The sequence below is a fragment of the Cebus imitator genome, unplaced genomic scaffold, assembly GCF_001604975.1.
Source record: "Cebus imitator isolate Cc_AM_T3 unplaced genomic scaffold, Cebus_imitator-1.0 Scaffold111, whole genome shotgun sequence".
In the NCBI taxonomy this organism is placed as follows: domain Eukaryota; kingdom Metazoa; phylum Chordata; class Mammalia; order Primates; family Cebidae; genus Cebus; species Cebus imitator.
Genome location: NW_016107426.1, coordinates 3558283 through 3578647, shown reverse-complemented (window position 1 = coordinate 3578647; position 20365 = coordinate 3558283). Strand labels below are relative to the sequence as shown.

General features: G+C 42.1%; 1 protein-coding gene across 1 annotated transcript in view; it reads right to left on the bottom strand.

Annotated features, from left to right (window-relative positions):
* Positions 1 to 5320: 5320 nt before the first annotated feature.
* The window catches only part of KNG1 (kininogen 1), a 27622-nt gene continuing 12577 nt past the window's right edge, over positions 5321 to 20365 (bottom strand). Inside the window, exons 6-10 of the mRNA XM_037741923.1 lie at positions 18854 to 18938; positions 17799 to 17971; positions 9958 to 10065; positions 9750 to 9836; positions 5321 to 7344 (exon numbers count right to left, since the gene is read on the bottom strand). Of these exons, the coding sequence (XP_037597851.1) occupies positions 6532 to 7344; positions 9750 to 9836; positions 9958 to 10065; positions 17799 to 17971; positions 18854 to 18938 (1266 nt within the window). The 3' untranslated portion in view covers positions 5321 to 6531. The remainder of the gene's footprint in view (positions 7345 to 9749; positions 9837 to 9957; positions 10066 to 17798; positions 17972 to 18853; positions 18939 to 20365) is intronic.

Genomic DNA, 20365 nt, shown 5'->3' with positions numbered 1-20365 from the left:
CTGGGTTAGGAAGGATTAGAAATCAGAACCTTAGGAAGGATCCAGAAAGGAACTGTCCTTAAGAAGGTGTGTGCTGTGGCCGGGCGCTGTGGCTCATGCCTATAATCCCAACACTTTGGGAGGCCAAGGCCGGGGAATCACCTGAGGTCAGGAGTTGGAGACCAGCCTGGCCAACATGGAGAATCCCTGTCTCTACTAAAAATACAAAAATTAGCCCGGCATGATGGCACTTGCCTGTAATCCCAACTACTCAGGAGGCTGAGGTGAGAGAATCATTTGAACCCTGGAGGCAGAAGTTGCAGTGAGCAGAGATCGTGCCATTGTACTCAAGCCTAGTGTTAATCAAGTAGAACAATGTAAAACTGGATAATTAATATTAAAAAGAAGGCCGGACGCAGTGGCGCACACCTGTAATCCTAGCACTTTGGGAGGCTGAGATAGATGGGTCACCTGAGCTCAGGAATTTGAGAACAGCCTGGTAAATATAGAGAAAGTTTTGCAAAAGACAGAATGGTGTTCAAATGGAGATTCTCATGAAATAAAAGATGAGGCCGGGCGTGGTGGCTCACACCTGTAATCCCAGCACTTTGGGAGGCCAAGGTGGGCGGATCACGAGGTCAAGAGATCGAGACCATCCTGGCCAACACGGTGAAACCCTGTCTCTACTAAAAAGACAACCAAATTAGCCGGGCATGGTGGCACACGCCTGTGGTCCCAGCTACTCGGGAGGCTGAGGTGGAAGAATCGCTTGAACCCAGGAGGCAGAGACTGCAGTGAGCTAGATTGCACCACTGCACTCCAGCCTAGTGACAGAGCAAGACTCCGTCTCAAAAAAAAAAAAAAAAGAAAAAGAAATAAAAGGTGAAAGTATAATCTTAAATAATGTAACACAGCATTTTTCAAGAGGTTGAAGTGGCATTTTGCCTTTTGATCACCTAACTTACTATATACATATAGAGAGAGAGAGAGACTGGGCTTTCAGAATAGTGGTTTTTGTTTTTGTTTTGTATTTTTTTTTTTTTTTTGAGACGGAGTTTCACTCATGTTGCCCAGGCTGGAGTGCAATGGCGCGATCTCGGCTCACCGCAACCTCCGCCTCCTGGGTTCAGGCAATTCTCCTGCCTCAGCCTCCTGAGTAGCTGGGATTACAGGCACGCACCATCATGCCCAGCTAATTTTTTGTATTTTTAATAGAGACGGGGTTTCACCATGTTGACCAGGATGGTCTCGATCTCTTGACCTCGTGATCCACCCGCCTCGGCCTCCCAAAGTGCTGGGATTACAGGCTTGAGCCACCGCGCCCGGCCCTTGTATTGTTTTTTGAGACAGAGTCTCACTCTGTCACCCAGGCTGGAGTACAGTGGCGAGATCTTGGCTGACTGCAACCTCCACCTCCTGGGTTCAAGCAATTCTCGTGTCTCAGCCTCCTGAGTAGCTGGAACTGCAGGCGCACACCCCCACGCCAGCAATTTTTTTGTATTTTTACTAAAGACAGGGTTTTACCATGTTGGCCAGGCTGGTCTCGAATTCCTGACCTCAGGTGGTCCGCCCACCTTGGCTCCCCAAAGTGTTGGGATTACAGGAGTGGGCTTTTAACATAGCTACTGGATCCTCTCAAGTATTCTCAGAGGAGCCTTGGGAGGTCTGGGCTCCCCAGCAAGGGGAAGGTACAGAGCAGCAGCAGAAGGTACAGAGCGTGGGTGCGGGACAGACTGGGCTGAGGCCAAAAAGCATGTGTCCTCCTGTGAGTTAAGTCCTTTGGAGCCAGGCTTAGAAGCAGCAGGTGGAGAGTGGGATAAAAAGCCAACAGGGGTTTCCTGTTTGAGGAGCTAGGTGTAGACAATGTGAGGAATGTGTGTTGGATAGGAGAAGAGGAAATGCTGCCCCGAAGAGAAGCACAGAGCGATGGAGCTGTGTGGCCCCAGGGCCAGGGCTGGCCACTTGGGGTGTGACTTTGGCTTGGGAGTTGGGGTTTGTTTGTTTGTTTGAGGTAGAGTCTTGCTCTGTCACTGAGGCTGGAGAGCAGTGGCATGATCGCGGCTCACTGCAACCTCTGCCTCCCCAGTTCAAGTGATTCTCCTGCCTTAGGCACCCCAGTAGCTGGGATTACAGGTACCCGCCGCCACACCAACAAATTGTTTTTGTTGTTGTTGTTTTTTAAGACAGAGTTTCTCTCTGTTGCCTAGCCTGGAGTGCAGTGGCATGATCTTGGCTCACTGCAACCTCCGCCTCCTGGGTTCGAGCAATTTTTCTGCCTCAGCCTCCCGATTAGCTGGGACTACAGGCACCCACCACCATGCCTGGCTAATTTTTGTATTTTTAGTAGAGGTGGGGTTTCACTATGTTGGCCAGGCTGGTCTCGAACTCCTGACCTTGTGATCCGGCCGCCTTGGCCTCCCAAGATGCTGGGATTATAGATGTGAGCCACGCCCAGCTGGCATAGATATTTGAAAAGTAAGAAAGTTAGTTTCTGGGTTACAGGAAACTCGTGTTTATGTTACCTAACAAAGGCCTGAAGTGGAAATACTTCATGTTGTTGAGTAAACTGAAAAGATAGGCTTTATGTATCAGCCCTGAGTGGTCATTCTGCTAACACATGATGGTCGGGAAATATCCTGACTCCATTCTCATTCTGATCCACCGTACCCAGAACCTTCAGAATACTCTATCTCACACACTCTTTGAGTATAACAAAGACTGTAGAAGGAACTCTGCTGCCTATTTCAGCCTAAACTCCCAACTAGGCTCCATGCTGCCTTTCACAGCTGCTCCCTCCACCTCGTCAACTTCTTCCAATCACATTGGTTGCGTCCCCTCACTGTTGCACAGAGGACTGCAGCCTGGATCAAGTCTTTGTTCCATATGCTTTCATCTTGACTTACCAATGGGGTTGCAAGATCTTTTAGGGAAAGGATTTATGTCTTTTAAAATTTATTTCGTTTCTTCTCAGGGCCTCAGGCAAAGCATATGGTAAATAGTTAGTGGCTGCTGCTTCTGTCAGTTTACCCTGACCAATACTCAGAGCAGCACCAGCTACAATTAGGTATTTAATAAGAATATATGGGATTGAGACAAGGATCCTCTCAGAGTCAGAAATTATCTCGGAATGTCTTTTTGTTTTGTTTTGTTTTTAATTTATTGGGTCTCTGTGACTCTAGTCAGTGACTTGGTGTGACTTTTGTGATGACAACATTAATAATAAAGCCTTAAAATGACTTGGTTAATGGTGTTCAAAAGGTCTAAGTCTGAATGCCAGCTCTGTCACTTATTAACTATGTGACCTTGGGCAGGGCACTGTGAACTACAGTTTTCTCATAAAAGAATGACGATCGCTGGGCGCAGTGGCTCATGCCTGTAATCCCAGCACTTTGGGAGGCCAAGGTGAGCGGATCACCTGAGGTTGGGAGTTTGAGACCAGCCTGACCAACATGGAGAAACTCCACCTCTACTAAAAATACAAAATTAGTCAGGCGTGGTGGCACACACCTCTAATCCCAGCTACTTGGGAGGCTGAGGCAGGAGAATCACTTGGACCCGGGTGGTGGAGGTTGCAGTAAGCTAAGATTGCGCCACTGCACTCTAGCCTGGGTGACAGAGCGAAACTATCTGGGAGGCTGAGGTGAGAGGCTCACCTGAGCTTGGGGAAGTGGAGGCTTCAGTGAGCTCGGATGTGCCACTGGACTACAGCCTGGGCAACAGTTAGACCCTGTCTCAAAAAAAAAAAAAAAAAAGAGTGATGATCATGGGCACCTTAGAATGGTTGTGAGGATTAAGTTATATGCCAAAAATAAATTGTCTACCATAGCAAATGATGGTAATAGATGTTAAATAAATGTTTTTTTTTTCTTTTTTTGACACTTAGTTTTGTTCTGTCACCCAGGCTGGAGTGCAGTGGTGTGATCTCAGCTCACTGCAACCTCTGTATTCCCAGGCTTGAGTGATTCTCCTGCCTCAGCCTCTGGAGCACCTGGGACTACAGGCACAAGCCACCACACTTGGCTAATTTTGTCTTTTTATTAGACACGGGGTTTCACCATGTAACCATGCTATCTTAGTTTACCATGGGGGAGGTGTTTGCCAGATTTTTTGGTCTTGAACTCCTGACCACAGGTCATCTACCCGTCTCACCCTCCTGAAGTGTTGGGATTTTTATTACAGAAAATTTAAAATCTGTCACTTTTTATTTTATTGATTTTCTATTTTCTTCTTTACCTGGATCACAAAGATAATTTCAAATTTTCTTTTCTTTTTTTTTTTTTTTTTTTCAAACATTTTTTTTTTTTTTTTTTATCAAGGGTTTTTTGTTTGTTTGTTTTTTGAAACGGAGTCTCGCTCTGTTGGCCAGGCTGGAGTACAGTGGACAATCTCAGTTCACTGCAACTTCTGCCTTCCGTGTTCAAGTGATTCTTCAGCCTCAGCCTCCCGAGTAGCTGGGACACGTGCTATGATGCCTGGCCAATTTTTTGTATTTTTAGTAGAGATGAGGTTTCACTGTTTTAGCCAGGATGTTCTCCATCTCCTGATCTCGTGATCTGCCCACGTTGGCCTCCCAAAGTGCTGGGATTACAGGCATGAGCCACCATACCTGGCAATTTCAATTTTTTTAAAAACTTTTTTGGAGGTTAGGTATTTTGTGATAATGAGAAGTTGGCAGACATCATATTAACAGAGATGATTTAAAAAAAATTTTTGGTAATTATCTGGACCATAAGAAAATACTAAACAAGCCAAATTACTGTTAGCTAAAGGCTTGGGAATCAGGAGAAGAGGGAGGAAGAGAAGGTGGAGAGAGTCCTTAGATTATTGGTTGAAGCATGACCTACTGACTTAATTTAGCACCCACAGTGGTAAGGAAGTCCCTCCTAAGTCTTCCTGCCTTGGTTAGGGAGTGTTCCAGTGTTGTGTTATAAGCCTCCACGGCAGAGCCACAGCACTGAGTCTGACCAGCTAGAATTTGATGCAGGATGGGTATGGCCGAAAGGAGACCACTGTGAATTAACCAGGAGTAAGAACGTCAAAACTGATCTTTATTTCACCCAAAGGCAGAATGATAAAATGGCATTCTTCTCTATTTAAATTCTATCCCATCTTTCTTCTTGTCCTTCCTCTCAAGGTTGCTGGCAGAGGTGGTTGGGGCTATGTGCCTGAAGTGAAGATTCTGCCCACTGGTCAAGACACCTCCCTCTCAGATGCTGGCTCTGCCCCTGCTTTTGGGGGTCGACCCCTGTACTCGCAGGACCTTAGGTGACTCTGTAAGTATAGTAAAACTCAGTTAATCTGATGTTATCATTCAATGTTTTTTAAAAAGTGGAGCATCCAGTTGACAAGGTAAGACTTTTTCCTGACGCCTTTGGTTGTTTATTTAAAAGTACAGGCAATATATAAGATGAAAGACAAACTCAGAGGTTCAAATACATCCAATAAATTGAAACAGCAGTGACATACGCATCCAAAGATGACTGTAGCTATTTAAAGCCATGTCTTGTTTCTCTAGGCAAAAGTACAACATTGGTTATAAAACATAAACCTTCTTTGAACGATAAGGCAATGAAAGACAATCCTATTATCTCTTTTGCTAAACTCAATGGTCTTCAATGTCATAGCAAAAAGATGATATGATTATAAAGTGAGACTAGAGAAGAATTTCCTCATAAAATTTCTGAACCAACTGCATGACATTCTATAATATTCCCTTGTCCATTATTTAAAAAGCTTCCTTAGCAAGCCTGGTTCTATATTGCTTTCTCTGCTTTTCAGCATTATCATTAAGCTCAGAGCTTCTGTAAACTAAGAATCACTCAATTTAGCCTCAGCAAAAAATAAACAGAATACTCCTATATGAAAGCCTATTGTAAAGAGTAGTTAATGAGTAAATAGAAATTATTGACTTATAAGAAACACTCTCATCTAGAAAGGGAATTATCAGAATAGCTTTGTCAAGTGGGAGTACTTATTTGATATAACTAGCCCGTTTTGGGAACAGAAAGTCAATTATGTCCCCCTTTTCCTCCCTTTGGCCAACCTGTCTTTCTTTCTTGTTACTTCTCTTTGACATCTGGAAGTTTTTTTTTTTTTTTTTTTTTTTTTTTTTTTTACTCTATTAATAAGTTTAGCATTTAATCTTTTGATTTCCCTTATTTTCACACACATTCAAAGAGCAGGTGCCACAGTTCGTTCAGAATGTCAAGAATCTTCGTGTGAAAATTTATGACATACTTTGTAAGGTACACATTTGTTATCACAGAAGCCAACTGCAGCAGGCCATAAGGCACATTAGTTTGTCCATTTTCTGTGCTAATTTAGAAAACTTGTGAAGAAGATTCTGAAAAGATTTAGAATTGTGGCACACAATTTTATGCAGTCCGTGGAGATTGATGGTGTCTCCACTGGGAATCTACCACTTCTCTTTAGGCTGTTCTGAAGCTGCACAGTTTTTGGTGCGTTATATCAGTATATTTGCATTTGGACAATGGAGAGAGGGATATTGATACCTTAATAAAAGTATTAAAGAAATACCCATGGCTGCATAAATTAATAAAGAGCATCAGTGAGATCAAAAGCATATGACTCTTTCATTTTTGTGGTTGGATTAATTTCACTAATTGACTTCCAGGGGCGTCCAGGACATTTGGGGGAGGTTGTATCTGGAAAATCTGATATCTGGTTAAATGAAAGGCCCTTTGGTTGTATCTGGATATCAGGGATCCAATCATCATCGCTCTCTGTGGGAGTTGGTGGTATATTAGGCATCATAGTTGCAATGAGATCAGAGTCCTGAAAGTCCTGAAAGTCAGGTATAACTGCTACACCTGGCTGGGTTAGGGAAGGGATGCCTGTTGGCCCTTCTGTCTTCTCTTGGGTGTGTGCAGAAGATGTAGTACTATCTTCAGAAGAGCTTGCCAAATGCTCTGTTTTCCAACCATTGTGCTTTCCATTCTTTTTGCCTTTATTTTTATGTTTTCCGTGGCCATGACCATGCTTATGCTTATGTCCATGGTCAAGGCCATGGCCCCCTTGGTGTTCAAGATCATCAAGTTTGAACTTATGTTCAAGACCAAGACCATGTTGTTGTTGGTGCCCCCAGCCAAGGCCATGTCCCCTTTGGTGCCCATGCCCATGGTCACGTTCATGTTTATGGCCATGGCCAAGACCATGTTTTCTTTGCTTTTCATGGCCCCAGTCATGTCTACGAGTATGCCCTTGTTCTTTTCCTGAATCCCACTCTTCGTCTTGTACAGGTGCCATGGAAGTGTGGGGTGGACTTACAGTTGTTTCTTCTCTTATTTCCCCTGCTTGTGATGTTCGGAAAGGTGAAAAACCTGGAGGCCTTTTCATCAGTGAGGTCTAAACAGAAAATATAAAATGAATGTATTGTGCTATCAATGAAGGAAACAAACACAGATATCTGACAATGCTATCTTAGTTTATAATGGGGGAGGTGTTTGCCAGATTTTAAATACTACATTAATATACCAGAAAGGATGAATATTACTTTTTTCTCTTTTGATTGACCTTAAAATTTGTGGACATTGATTTTTGTTCTTAATGATACTGTAAAATGGCTGGGCATGGTGGCTAACGCCTATAATGCCAGCACTTTGGGAAGCCAAGGAGGGCAGATCACTTGAGGTCAGGAGTTCGAGACCAGCCTGGCCAACATGGTGAAACCCCATCTCTACTAAAAATACAAAAATTAGTTGGGCATGATGGCACATGCCTGTAACCCCAGCTACTCAGGAGGCTGAGGCAGGAGAATTGCTTGAATCCAAGAGGTGGAGGTTGCAGTGAGCCGAGATGGTGCCACTGCACACCAGCCTGGGTGACAGTGAGTTTCTGTCTCAAAAACAAATAAACAGTAAAATAAGCTAGAGAGCTTTTTCTTCATCTGGAAAAATTGGGTGGTTGAAGTAGCTAATCTCTAGGGTATCTTCTAAGCCTATGATTATGCAAGCACAGCATTTAATTATTGATACTATTGTTATTATCATCATCACTGCTTTCATCCTAAAAGGCCCCAAGTGGCTTTATGAACTGAATATATAGGGAGCATGTATCCATGATCACTTTGTTGTGCTGAAGTACATTAGGACATATTCACAAGCTTGAAATGCAGCCTTTGTACAATGTTTGTGTTAGTCCGTCTACATACCTATACACGACAAAAGACTAAATCAGAAAAGAGGGAGAAGAGGCAACTTGCGTCGAAGATGTTGATTTGTGGATTAATTCTACCTACACTTACTGCCCGTGAGAAGGTGTTAATCGGAGGCAGTGATTAACATCATCCTTGGTGATGCAAAGAACATGGTCATTGGAGTCAAGCCAGACCCTACTGGTCATCAGCATCATCATGAAAAGGGTAGACTCTGAATTGACCAATATTTGAATCCAGGTGTCACTAGCTTCACTTTTCCCCTCTGTAACATAGAAATAATAACAGCACCTGCCTCATAGAGTTATAAGGAAAACTAATAGAAAATATGTGAAGCCTTCAGTATAGTGCCTGGGACAGAGGAAGCATTTGATAGTGTCATCATTCACTCAGGACCTCAAAGTCTTTCTGGTTTTTAGTGCCTCATCCTTGACAATAGGGAAAGGGTTACTACTTCCCAGGGTTCTTTTAAGATTTAAAAAAGAAAGATGACATCAACAAATGCTTCTCAAACTCAATTCCCCAGGCATCTTGTTAAAATTTGGTAGCTGTGAAGTGGGGTTTGCAAGTCTTTATTTTTCTTTTCTTTTCTGTCTTTTTTTTTTTGAGATGGAGTCTTGCTCTTGTTGCCCAGGCTGGAGTGCAGTGGCGTGATCTTGGCTCACCACAACCTCTGCCCCCCGGGTTCAAGCGATTTTCCTGTCCCAGCCTTCCGAGTAGCTGGGACTACAGGTGCCTGCCACCATGCCCTGCTAATTTTTTTGTATTTTTAGTAGAGATGGGGTTTTCTCCATGTTGGTCAGGCTGGTCTTGAAATCCCGACCTCAGATGATCTACTGCCTGGGCCTCCCAACATGCTGGGATTACAGGCCAGCGAGTCTGCATTTTTCTCTTTCTTTTCTTTCTTTTCCCTTTCCTCCCCTCCAGTCCCCACCTCACTCCTCCCCTCCCCTTCTTCCTTTTATGGAGCTTTGCTCTTTGTTGCCTAGGCTGGAGTGCAGTGGCGAGATCTTGGCTCATACCAACATCTGCCTCCTGGGTTCAAGTGATTCTCCTGTCTCAGCCTCCCTAGTAGCTGGGATTACAGATACACGCCATCACACCTGGCTAATTTTTGTATTTTCAGTAGAGAAGGAGTTTCACCATGTTGGCTAAGCTGGCCTCGAACTCCTGGCCTCAGGTGATCTGCCCGCCTCGGCCTCCCAAAATGCTGGGATTATAGGCGTGAGCCACTATGCCCAGCTGTGCATTTTTCACATGGTCCTTGCATGTCAGCAGAATGCAGTGGAGTGCTGTATCTGGCCTCAGGTGCACCTGGCATAGCCGATGTTGCTACTCCACAGCAGGACTGCAGTGCACTAGGAGAGGGTCTATAGCAGCTTCACTGAGACACTGACAATGTGTGAGAAATGGTCAGGAGGACTATTACTCTCCTTTCTGGTCATTAAACACATCAGCACAGAAGTGTGAGAGTTACTCCCCATTTTAAGAAGATAGCTCCCCAATTCATTTCAGTAATGGTTCATTTTCAACCCCTCGATATGAATTTTCAGAATGAGCAGAACTGACCCCATACCGACTGTAATTAGAATCATACCATTCCCAGTGGTTCACACTTGACAGTAGGGTAAATTTTTTTCTCCCAAGGTACCACATAAACTTCAGCAGTGCAATCTAGGCTTTGCTATCCATGAAAACAGAAGTCAAAAGAGAGACAGTGTTATTCATGAAATATTTAAACAAATGATTTTTAAAACACCAAATAAGCTTCCAGTGAAAAAGTAGACAGGTGCATGACTACTCACGCCAAGTTTTTTGGTCTCACAGCTTTTGGTCAACTCTTCATTACTTTCCTTGGAACATGTGGTTTCCCTGGCCACGAAGTCAATAAAGTATTTCTTGCCAGCCACCACCTGAAAAATTAATTAGCACAAAATGAATGCTTAAGAAATATTTGCATAATAAATCATTTATCTTTAAGAAATTTTAAGGGAGAATCTTGAAATTTTAATTGATCAACTTAGAGAGTTACACACAAAAAGTACAAATGTTTGGCATTAAATCTTACCGGCATATTTAAAATATTTGGCAATTGGTTGGTCCCATTTCCTTTTCTAAATGAAGGAAGAAAAAAAGCAAGCTACAATTTTTATTTATGTATGTATTTATTTGAGCTTTATTGACCAACAGCTGTCAAATTCACTAGTAATTCAAGAGTTCAAGTTGTAATATCTAAGAATCTAAAAGGAATAGGAAGAAAAACTTAAAATGTTTTTAAACATGTCTTGTTTCTGCCAACTCTTGAATTGGTGAAGTACTAATATAGTAGTACTATAGAAATTATGTGGATTATGTAATTAGAAAAATTGTTTTTTTATTGCTTCTCATACTATTTTTAATATTAAGAAATTATTTTAGGCTGGGCACGGTGGCTCATGCCTGGAATCCCAGCACTTTGGGAGGCAGAGGCAGGTGGATCACTTAAGGCCAGGTGTTCAAGACCAGCCTGACCAACATGGTCAAACCCTATCTCTACTAAAAATACAAATATTTGATGGGCATCATGGTGCCTGCCTGTAATTCCAGCTGTTTGGCAGAGTGAGGCAGAAGAGTCACTTGAACCCAGGAGGGGGAGGTTTCAGTGAGCCGACATTACACCACTGCACTCCAGCCTGGGCAACGGAGTAAGACTCTGTCTCAAAAAAATAGTAATTATTATTTTAATCTCTAGCAACAGTTTTAATCACTAAACAACACTATCTTTCATTAAATATTTTGTGGCCCAGTTTCTCAACCAAATTCTTTAATATTTGGTTGCTAAAAGCACAATGTGAGGTGATTGTGGGGAGGAGTCATTGGAAGAATTAAACTCCTCTTTTCTAGTGTTTTTTTGCTGGCTAAGTATGGTTACATTTTTAAATGTGTTGGCCGGTTACAGTGGCTCATGCCTGTAATTTCAGCACTTTGGGAGGCCGAGGCGGGCAGATCACCTGAGGTTTGGGGTTCGAGACCAGCCTGGCCAACATATAGTACAACCCCATCTCTACTAAAAGTACAAAAAATTAGCTGGGCATGGTGGCAGACATCTGTAATCCCAGCGACTATGGAGGCTGAGGCAGGAGAATCACTTGACCTGGGTGGTGGAGGTTGAAGTAAGCCAAGATCCCACCATTGCACTCCAGCCTGGGCAACAGGGTGAGACTCCATCTCAAAATAAATAAATAAATAAATAAATAAATAAATAAATAAAATAAGTGTGTGTGTGTGTGTGGGTGTGTTTGTAATAGTATGTAGCTATTAAAAAGAATGCATGCTACCTATATCTATTAACCTACAGGGACAGCCATTATTGAAAAAAATGGAAGTTACAGGGTGATAGTGTAATCCCATTTTTGTAAAGGCAAACTACAACAGTCTTCTCTGTCTCCTGATTTTTTTTTGTTTTTTTTGTTTTTTAAAGCATGATGTGTAGACCTTCAGTGTAAATGAGATAAAAGGGGGAAAAAAAAAAAAAGATAAAAGCATGATGTGAGATGATTGCAGGGAGGAGTCATTGGAAGAACTAAACTTTTCCTCTTTTCTGGTGTTGTTTTGCTGGCTAAGTATGGTTACATTTTTAAAATGAATTTAATGATTAACTTTGAAAAATCTAGGTATGTGGGGAAGTTGAGAAGAGGTTTCAAGAGGGATTCAGAATCTTTCCTTTGTGCTCGTGAATTATCTTGCTCATTTCAGAGTAGACCTTAATTAAAGTTGATCAATGTAATGTAGCCTAAGAAAGCTGACAATTTGTAATGCAAACCACAGCTGATGGCTCAACTCTATTCAGGGTCCAGAGGAGAGGAATTAAATAGACCTTAAATAACATCTTCCATCTGAGGGCCTAAAAATTGCATCCACATTGCCACCTTTCTCAGGGGTCATTCTTACCAGAAGTCTTCCCTGTTTAAGCTTACCTTCAAAAAAAATTAAAGAAATAAAAAGCAAAAATAGGCTGGGCACAGTGGCTCACTCCTGTCATCCCTGCAGTTTGGGAGGCCAAGGTGTGTGGATCACTTGAGGCCAGAAGTTTAAGATCAGGCTGGCCAACATGCTGAAACCCTGTCTCTACTAAAAATACAAAAAATTAGCTGGGCGTGGTGGCAGGTGCCTGTAATCCCAGCTACTGGGGAGGCTGAGGCAGGAGAATCACTTGAACCTGAGAGGCAGAGGTTGCAGTGAGCCAAGATTGCGCCACTGCACTGCAGCCTGAGCAAAAGAGTGAGACTGTCTCAGAAAAATGAGACAAACAAAATAAACAAAAAAAAGAAAACAAATAAATAAATATTCACCAAAACTCATGATGAGAAAGGCCTTTCTTAGGTGAAAAGCAGAAGAAAGAAATCTAAAGGAAGGGGAAAATATTAAAACTTCACTAAACAAAAATGAAAACTGCTTCTGAAAAATCACAGTAAGTATAGGAGTTCAGTCAAGATACTGGCAAAAATATTAAGGGAAAAATATTAGAGAAAGTTATAGAATATAGTCTCATATCCTTATGTAAGGCCTAAGGGTTTTTTCTACGGTTCTTGGCTGAAGGCAGCCTTGTTCCCTTAGTTAAATAAATTATAGCAAAAACAAAGGAATGCGTGGAGTTTACCTAACTAACTTGTTTACTCGTGTGGTTCTAAAATTAACCTTTGATTATTCCAGATGGCTCCTCTTGTGGGGAGGTCAACAAAGGATATTACCCACTAAATGGTATTTGCTTTAGGCATCAGAATCTGTCCTTTAATCTTCAACTTCTAATGGTGTTGACTCAAAGTTTTTGTCATTTAATGTGTGCTGAATAAAGACCAGAGAGGCCAGCATGTAAGGGCTGGCAATCACAACTGTTTACAGTACTCCCAAGGGAGTCCGTATCATTGACCATGGACACCCAGCCCGTTCATTCACTGTATTCTGTGTGTGAATGTATGTTATTCATCCATCGCTGAGTCAGGGTCTGCAGGACAGACCCCTGCAGGTGGTGACCCCAACAGGTAAGTAAAGTAAAAGGGCAAACTGGAAAAACTGTGATATAAAATCAATATCTATATGCATATGAAGCCCAACAATAAAAAATGGACAAAAACCATGATATTTCAGAGAATGAATTAAAATAGTCATTAAGCTTGAAAAAAAAGTTTAACGTCATTAATAAACAAAAACATGCTCATTAAAAAAAGCAATGAGACATCATTGTTAACCTTCTATGCTGGCAAAGATGAAAACAAAAGTTGATGATACCTGGTGTTGGCCAGGCATAGGAAACCTTCAGCCTCAGTCACTGCTGGTGGGAAGAGAATTCAAATTAAGATCCTCAACTGGTGTCATATACCTAGGTGATGTGAATGTAAATTGGCATCATTGCAAATAGTTTGGTGATTTTGGTAATTTACATCAAGTCTTAGATATATACATATTTTTTGACATTTCTAGGACTTTGTCAAAGGCAAAATTTCTGCATGCACACACACATTATCTTGGAAGTATATTCATCTCAGCAGAGACAGGCAGGAGCATCAACAGCTTGGGGACAGCAGCAGTGATGGCAGGGCAAAATAAAATGTATCTGAAGCTGCAATTCCTAACGTGTGAAAATGGAAGATTCAGGAAATATTTGGCATCTGAAATATAAATCCAATGTGGAATCAACATGAGTCCAAACAGGACTAAATATGCAAACCCAAGGCAAGATTAAAACTATAAAATAAATATTTAGCAATTTGGCAAATTGGTCATTTGTAGGAGTTCAGTCCAGGTAGATTGGAGATTAGCTTTTAGCAAATTCATCATGTTTAATTTCCAGTAAATTGGCTGCTTCCACCAATGCTTCCTTGGGTGACTATGTCCAAGCAGCCAAATTGCTCTCTTTAAATGCAAAAGTCAGTAAAGATTCATCTCTCTAAAGTAAGTTTGAAATTCTCACAATATTCAGATTGACTTGGCAACTAACTGAAGGGTGACCTCTTAGTGTTCCCCTGGCATCCTTAACATAAACACACACACGCTACAATATTGATTTGTTAAACCACAGAGAGAACTGTAACTACTAAGAGTTACAGTTAAGAGGACTAGATATTTATGCTTGAGAATGAGTGGTTCTCTCTTTGATGGCAGATTTCTGACATGCAATACATGATGGATTATTCCTACAACATTAAGAATAAAGAATAAGGGACCTGGGTGCAGTGGTGTGCACCTGGAGGCTGAGATGGGCAGATTGCTTGCTCCCAGGAGTTCGAGTCCAACGTGGGCATTAGAGTGGGAGCCTCATCTCTCTCTGTCTCTCTCTCTCTCTGTCTCTCTCTCTCTCTCGTTTTGTTTGCTCTGTTGCCCAAAGGGTCTTGCTCTGTCACCTAGGCTGATGTGCAGTGGCATGATCATAGCTCACTGCAGCCTCGATGTCCTGGTCTCAAGTGATCCTCCCAGTCTCAAGTGATCCTTCCACTTCAGCCTCCCAAAGTAGTTGGGTCTACAAGCACATACCACCATACCCAGCTAATTTTTAAAATTCTTTTTCTTTTTTTAATTTTGTGAGATAGAGTTTTATTCTTGTCACCCAGGCTGGAGTATAATGGCATGATCATTGCAACCTCCGCCTCCCAAGTTCAAGTAATGGCTGACCGTAACCTACGCCTCCCAGGTTCAAGCCATTCTCCTGCCTCAGCCTCCTGAGTACCTGGGATTACAGGCATGCACCACCACACCCAGCTAATTTTTTTTTTTTTTTTGTATTTTTAGTAGAGGTCGGGTTTCTCCATGTTGGTGAGGCTGGTCTCAAACCCCCGACCTCAGGTGATCTGCCCTCCCTGGTCTCCCAAAGTGCTGGGATTACAGGCATGAGCCACTGCACTTGGCCTAAATTTTTGTATTTTTAATAGAGACGGTTTTTCACTATATTGGTCAGGCTAGTCTCGAACTCCTGACCTCAAGTGGTCCATCCGCCTCAGCCTCCCAACCACCACTCCCGGCCTTTAATTCTTTTGTAGAGACAGAGTCTTGTTATGTTGCTCAGGCCAGTCTTGCCCTGGGCTCCAGTGATCCTTCCGTCTCAGCCTCCCAGAGTACTGGGATCACAGGCATGAGCTACTGTGCCTGGCCCCCATCTCTCATGAAACAACAATAACAACAAAAGAATAAAAGAATCTCACGGGCCGAGTGTGGTGGCTCATACCTGTAATCCCAGCCCTTTGGGAGGCCGAGGCAGGCAGATCATGAGGTCGGGAGATTGAGACCATCCTGGCTAACATGGTGAAACCCCGTCTCTACTAAAACACAAAACACTAACCGGGCATGGTGGCACACACCTGTAGTCCCAGCTACTTGGGAGACTGAGGCAGGGGAATTGCTTGAACCCGGGAGGCAGAGGTTGCAGTAAGCCAAGATTGTGCCACTGCACTCCAGCCTGGCGACAGGGTGAGACTCCATCTCAAAAAAAAAAAAAAGTGAAAAAAGTGAGACTTAAAGCTGATAAAAGCATGAGTAGCATAGATTGGCATCCCTTTCAAGTAAACCTAACGTGGTCATGTGGCAATGAAATCAGAGAGAGGGTGGTCGTGTCTGGGATAGAAATGAGTGCTCAAGTAGCAGAGAGATCAAAGTCTCAGTTTTGATTTACTTTAATCTATTTTGTTTACTATTTTCAGTTACAAAAGTAACACAGGAAATTAGAAAGATTGAAGTAGCCTGTTATGCCATCACCTGAAAATCACCGCTATGATTTTGAGGCTTTGTTTTTTGTTTGTTTGTTTTGAGACAGAGTCTGACCCTGTTATCCAAGCTGGAGTGCAGTGGCGCAATCTCGGCTCACTGCAACCTCTGCCTCCTGGGTTCAAGCGATTCTCGTGCCTCAGCCTCCTGAGTAGCTGGGCTTATAGGTGTGAACCACCACACCTGGCTAATTTTGGCATTTTTATTAGGTTAGTGCAACAGTAATTGTGGTTTTGCCATTAGTTTGGCAAAAACCGCAACTACTTTTGCACCAACCTAATAGTATAGACGGGGTTTCACCATGTTGCCCAGGCTGGTCTCAAACTCCTGACCTTAAGCAATCTACCCACTTCAGCCTCCCAAAGTGCTGAGATTATAAGTGTGAGCCACTGCACCCACCCCCATTTTTTTCCATATGGTTTTCTGTGCTTTTAAATAACGCAACTGATAACATCATGGATATTCAATTTTATGCCTACTTTTTTTCATTGAATATTATAACACAAGACATTCCCCACATCAAGAGTGCCTCACAAAGATTCTTTTAGATTGCTGCTTAACACTCTATTCTAAGGATATGCCAGGCATGATCCAATCATTCTCTTATTAATCATTTTGACAGTTGACTATTTTTGCTGTTATAATTACAACTTCAGTGAATATCATTGTATAGAAAGACTCCTATTTTAGATTCCTAGAAATTCAATTTCCGAGCCAAATGTATAAACTTTTTAGTGAGAATTTTTTCACCAGATTATGAAGATTATGTTGGCTTGCTGTAATAGTTTGGCTCTATTTTGATTATTTTTCTTTAACTTGTATTTAGGAAAGCCAGTTTTGAGTCCCTAAAATAGGAATCTGTTCATAAAAAAACATCGGTCAGAGACTATTGGAGTTGCTAGAAATGTAGGCTCTTCTTCTTCTTTTTTTTTTTTTTTTGAGACAGAGTCTTGCTCTGTTGCCCAGACTGGAGTGCACTGGCGTGATCTCGGCTCACTGCAACCTTCGCCTCTGGGGTTCAAGCGATCTCCTGCCTCAGCCTCCTGCGTAGCTGGGATTACAGGCGCCCACCACCACTCCTGGCTAATTGGTATTCTTAGTAGACATGAGATTTCTCCATGTTGGTCAGGCTGGTCTTGAACTCCTGACCTCAGGCGATCCACCCGCCTTGACCTCCCAAACTACTGGGATTACAAGCATGAGCCACTGCACATGGCCTAGGTAGGCTCTTCTAATACAGTCACTCGTTTTACAGATGGGGCTGCAAAAGTTTAGAACATTCGAATGACCACCCAGAGTGATCTGGGACTTGAGCGGCAGATGCTATCGTGAAACCGAGTCTCCTTACTCCCAGAAGACACTCCCGTCAATCTTCTGTTGACAGGGTATGAAAGGGGAGATGAATCCCCAGAGTGTACATTTCCAAGAGGGCCATCCCAGGCAGAGAGAACAGTAGGTGAAAGACATGGAAGCAAGAGAGTGTGGAACCTGGGCAACAATGGATAGACTGATGTGGCCCAGCCCAAGGCATTATGTGATATTATAGTGAGAGATGAGTCAAAAAAGACATAGAGTAAGTCTTGCTGGCCCTAGCCCTGAATTTTATTAATTATGTCATGGTTGCTATTGCATTCATATAGCATTTTAGAGTTTGAAAAAGTGATCTGACATATATGAATTTATTTGATCCGCACTTCAGTCTTTTACAGATATAAACCAGAGAGAATGTTGTAAAAGACTTGTCCAAGATCAAGCATGCAGGGAGATTGGCACTGAATCTACCAAATCTAATCTACCAAAGCACATTATCAAATGATAGTTTCCCAATTCAGAGCCAAGATCAGTGGCAAAATTAGTAAGCAACTTGCACATAGACTATAGTGTTACTGCTTTTATAGCATAATTTACACACCTGTACTCTTGCTCTTTTCACATTGTCAATCTTGAAATAGAAAGTTTCATTGTTCTCTGCATTAAGCTTTGTGATGGTGTGAGTCAGTGTCTCCTCCAGCTCTGGGCTGTTGGTGGGTATATCTCTGGGGCAGCCAAGACAAATCTTGGTAGGTGGTTGTACAAAATCCTCCCCTGGAAGGATCAGATATTAAGTCAGCATGTACACTGAAGTAGCAGCCTGGCCTAGCATCCCTCCTGCATAAGAACTAGCACCCACATTTATAAAGGGCCACATGGTAGCCCAGACTAAGAAGTGAGTGGGTGAAGGTTGTCTGTCTGATTTTCACTTCCTGCCCCTATTCTTTTCTCCTCCTCAGAGCCCATTGTATTTAGGGAAACATATTCAATTGGAAGGTGCGAGTGACTCAATCAAAATGCTACACTTTTCTTGAATGTTTGCAATTTTGATGGAAACTGTAAAAAGCAATGCTTAATTTAAAGGAGTGACTCTCATAAGAAAAATTTAAGTGCTGTGGCTCTGGTGAGCAGGTAGCTTCAGATTACTCATTGTGGAACGCATACAAGTGTTTTCCAAGTATGAGAAAAGCCAACTCTTGTTATAAGAAATACTGACCTGACCACAAACTCATACTATCTCCATTTCTTCCTGTTATAACATGCAGGAAAAAAACCACCTTAACTGAAAGGGTTTTATTCTGAATGGTTAGAAATAAAATACGGGTCTCTCCAAATTGCAGCAACTGACTTGAGGACAACTTGTAGAGAAGAGAGACCAGTCGGCATTGTACCCAAAGGCCAACTTTGCCCAGGGGTCACGTATTTCTCTTCCATCTTTGTAACCCATTCTGGCCACTTACAGAACAGCCTGAGCTGCAGTACAACTGGGCAGGGAAGAGGTACTGTGTTTTCATCAAGGGGGGCATCTATGTCTGCAGGTTACACAGACTTTGGAGTATATCATGGGAACCAAAACACAACTTATAGGAAAAGACCCAGCCAGTTGTCTGGGACCACTATTCCTCTATGGGTGTGTCAACATGTGTTATTCCTTACCTGGATAAATGTCACATTTCTGTGAGAAGGAAGTAACTCGTAGCTGAGTATCCATGTATGCGTCATCTGTACATTCACCGGTATCCTGGTTTTTAAAAAGCATATACATGCTAAGTTAAAAACATTTTTTAGAGTCTTTAAAGTAAACAACTAGCAAAATTGAAAAATAGGATGGATACTTTCCAAATCATTGCATAGAAAAAAAGAGGAAGAAGCTAGGCGTGGTGGCTCATGCCTGTAATCCCGAGATCAGGAGTTTGCGACCAGCCTGGAAACATGGTGAAACCCTGTCTTTACGAAAAACACAAAATTAGCTGGATGTGGTAGCACACACCTGTAGTCCCAGCTACTCAGGAGGATGAGGCAGGAGAATCGCTTGTAGCTGGGAGGCAGAGGTTGCAGTGAGCCAAGATCGTGCCACTGCACTCCAGCCTGGGCGACAGAGTGAGATACTGTCTCAAAAAAAAAAAAAAAAAATGTCTTGCTGCAAAAGAGAGACTAAAATACAGTTAAGTAATAGTATCAATAGCAACAACAAATACATGCATGTACACAAGCACATGAAAAGCAGGAAATAAGATCACAAGATCTAGTACAGAAATAACAACCATATAAGTAAAAAGGTAAATTTCTAAAAGAATAAGGTAAGACTTTCAGACTGTTATGACACCAAACTGATGTATTACAGTTTCAAGAATTATCTCACAATAAAAACAATATGTAAAGCTTAAAAATAAAAGATGAGCAAGGCTATATGAGACAATTAGGAACATAGAAGGAACTAGAATGTTAGTAATATTGGACAAAGTAAAATTCAACAAAACAAAACACTCATAAAGGTAGTAAAAATGATAATTTTATTTTTCAGAAGCACAGACCAGAAGGCTTGGAATCAAAATACATAAAGTAAAAAAAATTACACATATGAATAGAAATGGATAGAAATCATCATGGTAGGAAAATTCAGTATTAGCAATTTCAAGTAGGCCGGGTGTGGTGGCTCACATCTGTAATCCCAGCATTTTGGGAGGCCTAGGTGGGTGGATCACCTGAGGTCAGGAGCTCAAGACCAGCCTGGCCAACATGGTGAAACCCCATCTCTACTAAAAATATAAAAAATAGCCAGGTGTGGTGGCACATGCCTGTAATCCCAGTAATCCAGAGGCTAAGACAGGAGACTCACTTGAACTCGGGAAGTGGAGGTTGCAGTGAGCCGAGATCAAGCCACTGCACTCCAGCCTGGGTGACAGAGTAGAATTCTGTCTCAAAAAGAAAAAAGACCTTAGAAGATTTGAATAACATAATAAAGATTATTTATTTAAATGGTATTTTCATATGCTACATATGATTTTAAATGATACTTTCATAAGTATCATACAAATTTGTATGTATTTGTATTTTTGTTGTTGCTGTTGGTTTTTTTTGTTTTTTTTTTTTTTGGGGGGTAGATTTTTACTCTTATTGCCCAGGCTGGAGTGCAATGGCGTGATCTCGGCTCACTGCAACCTCTGC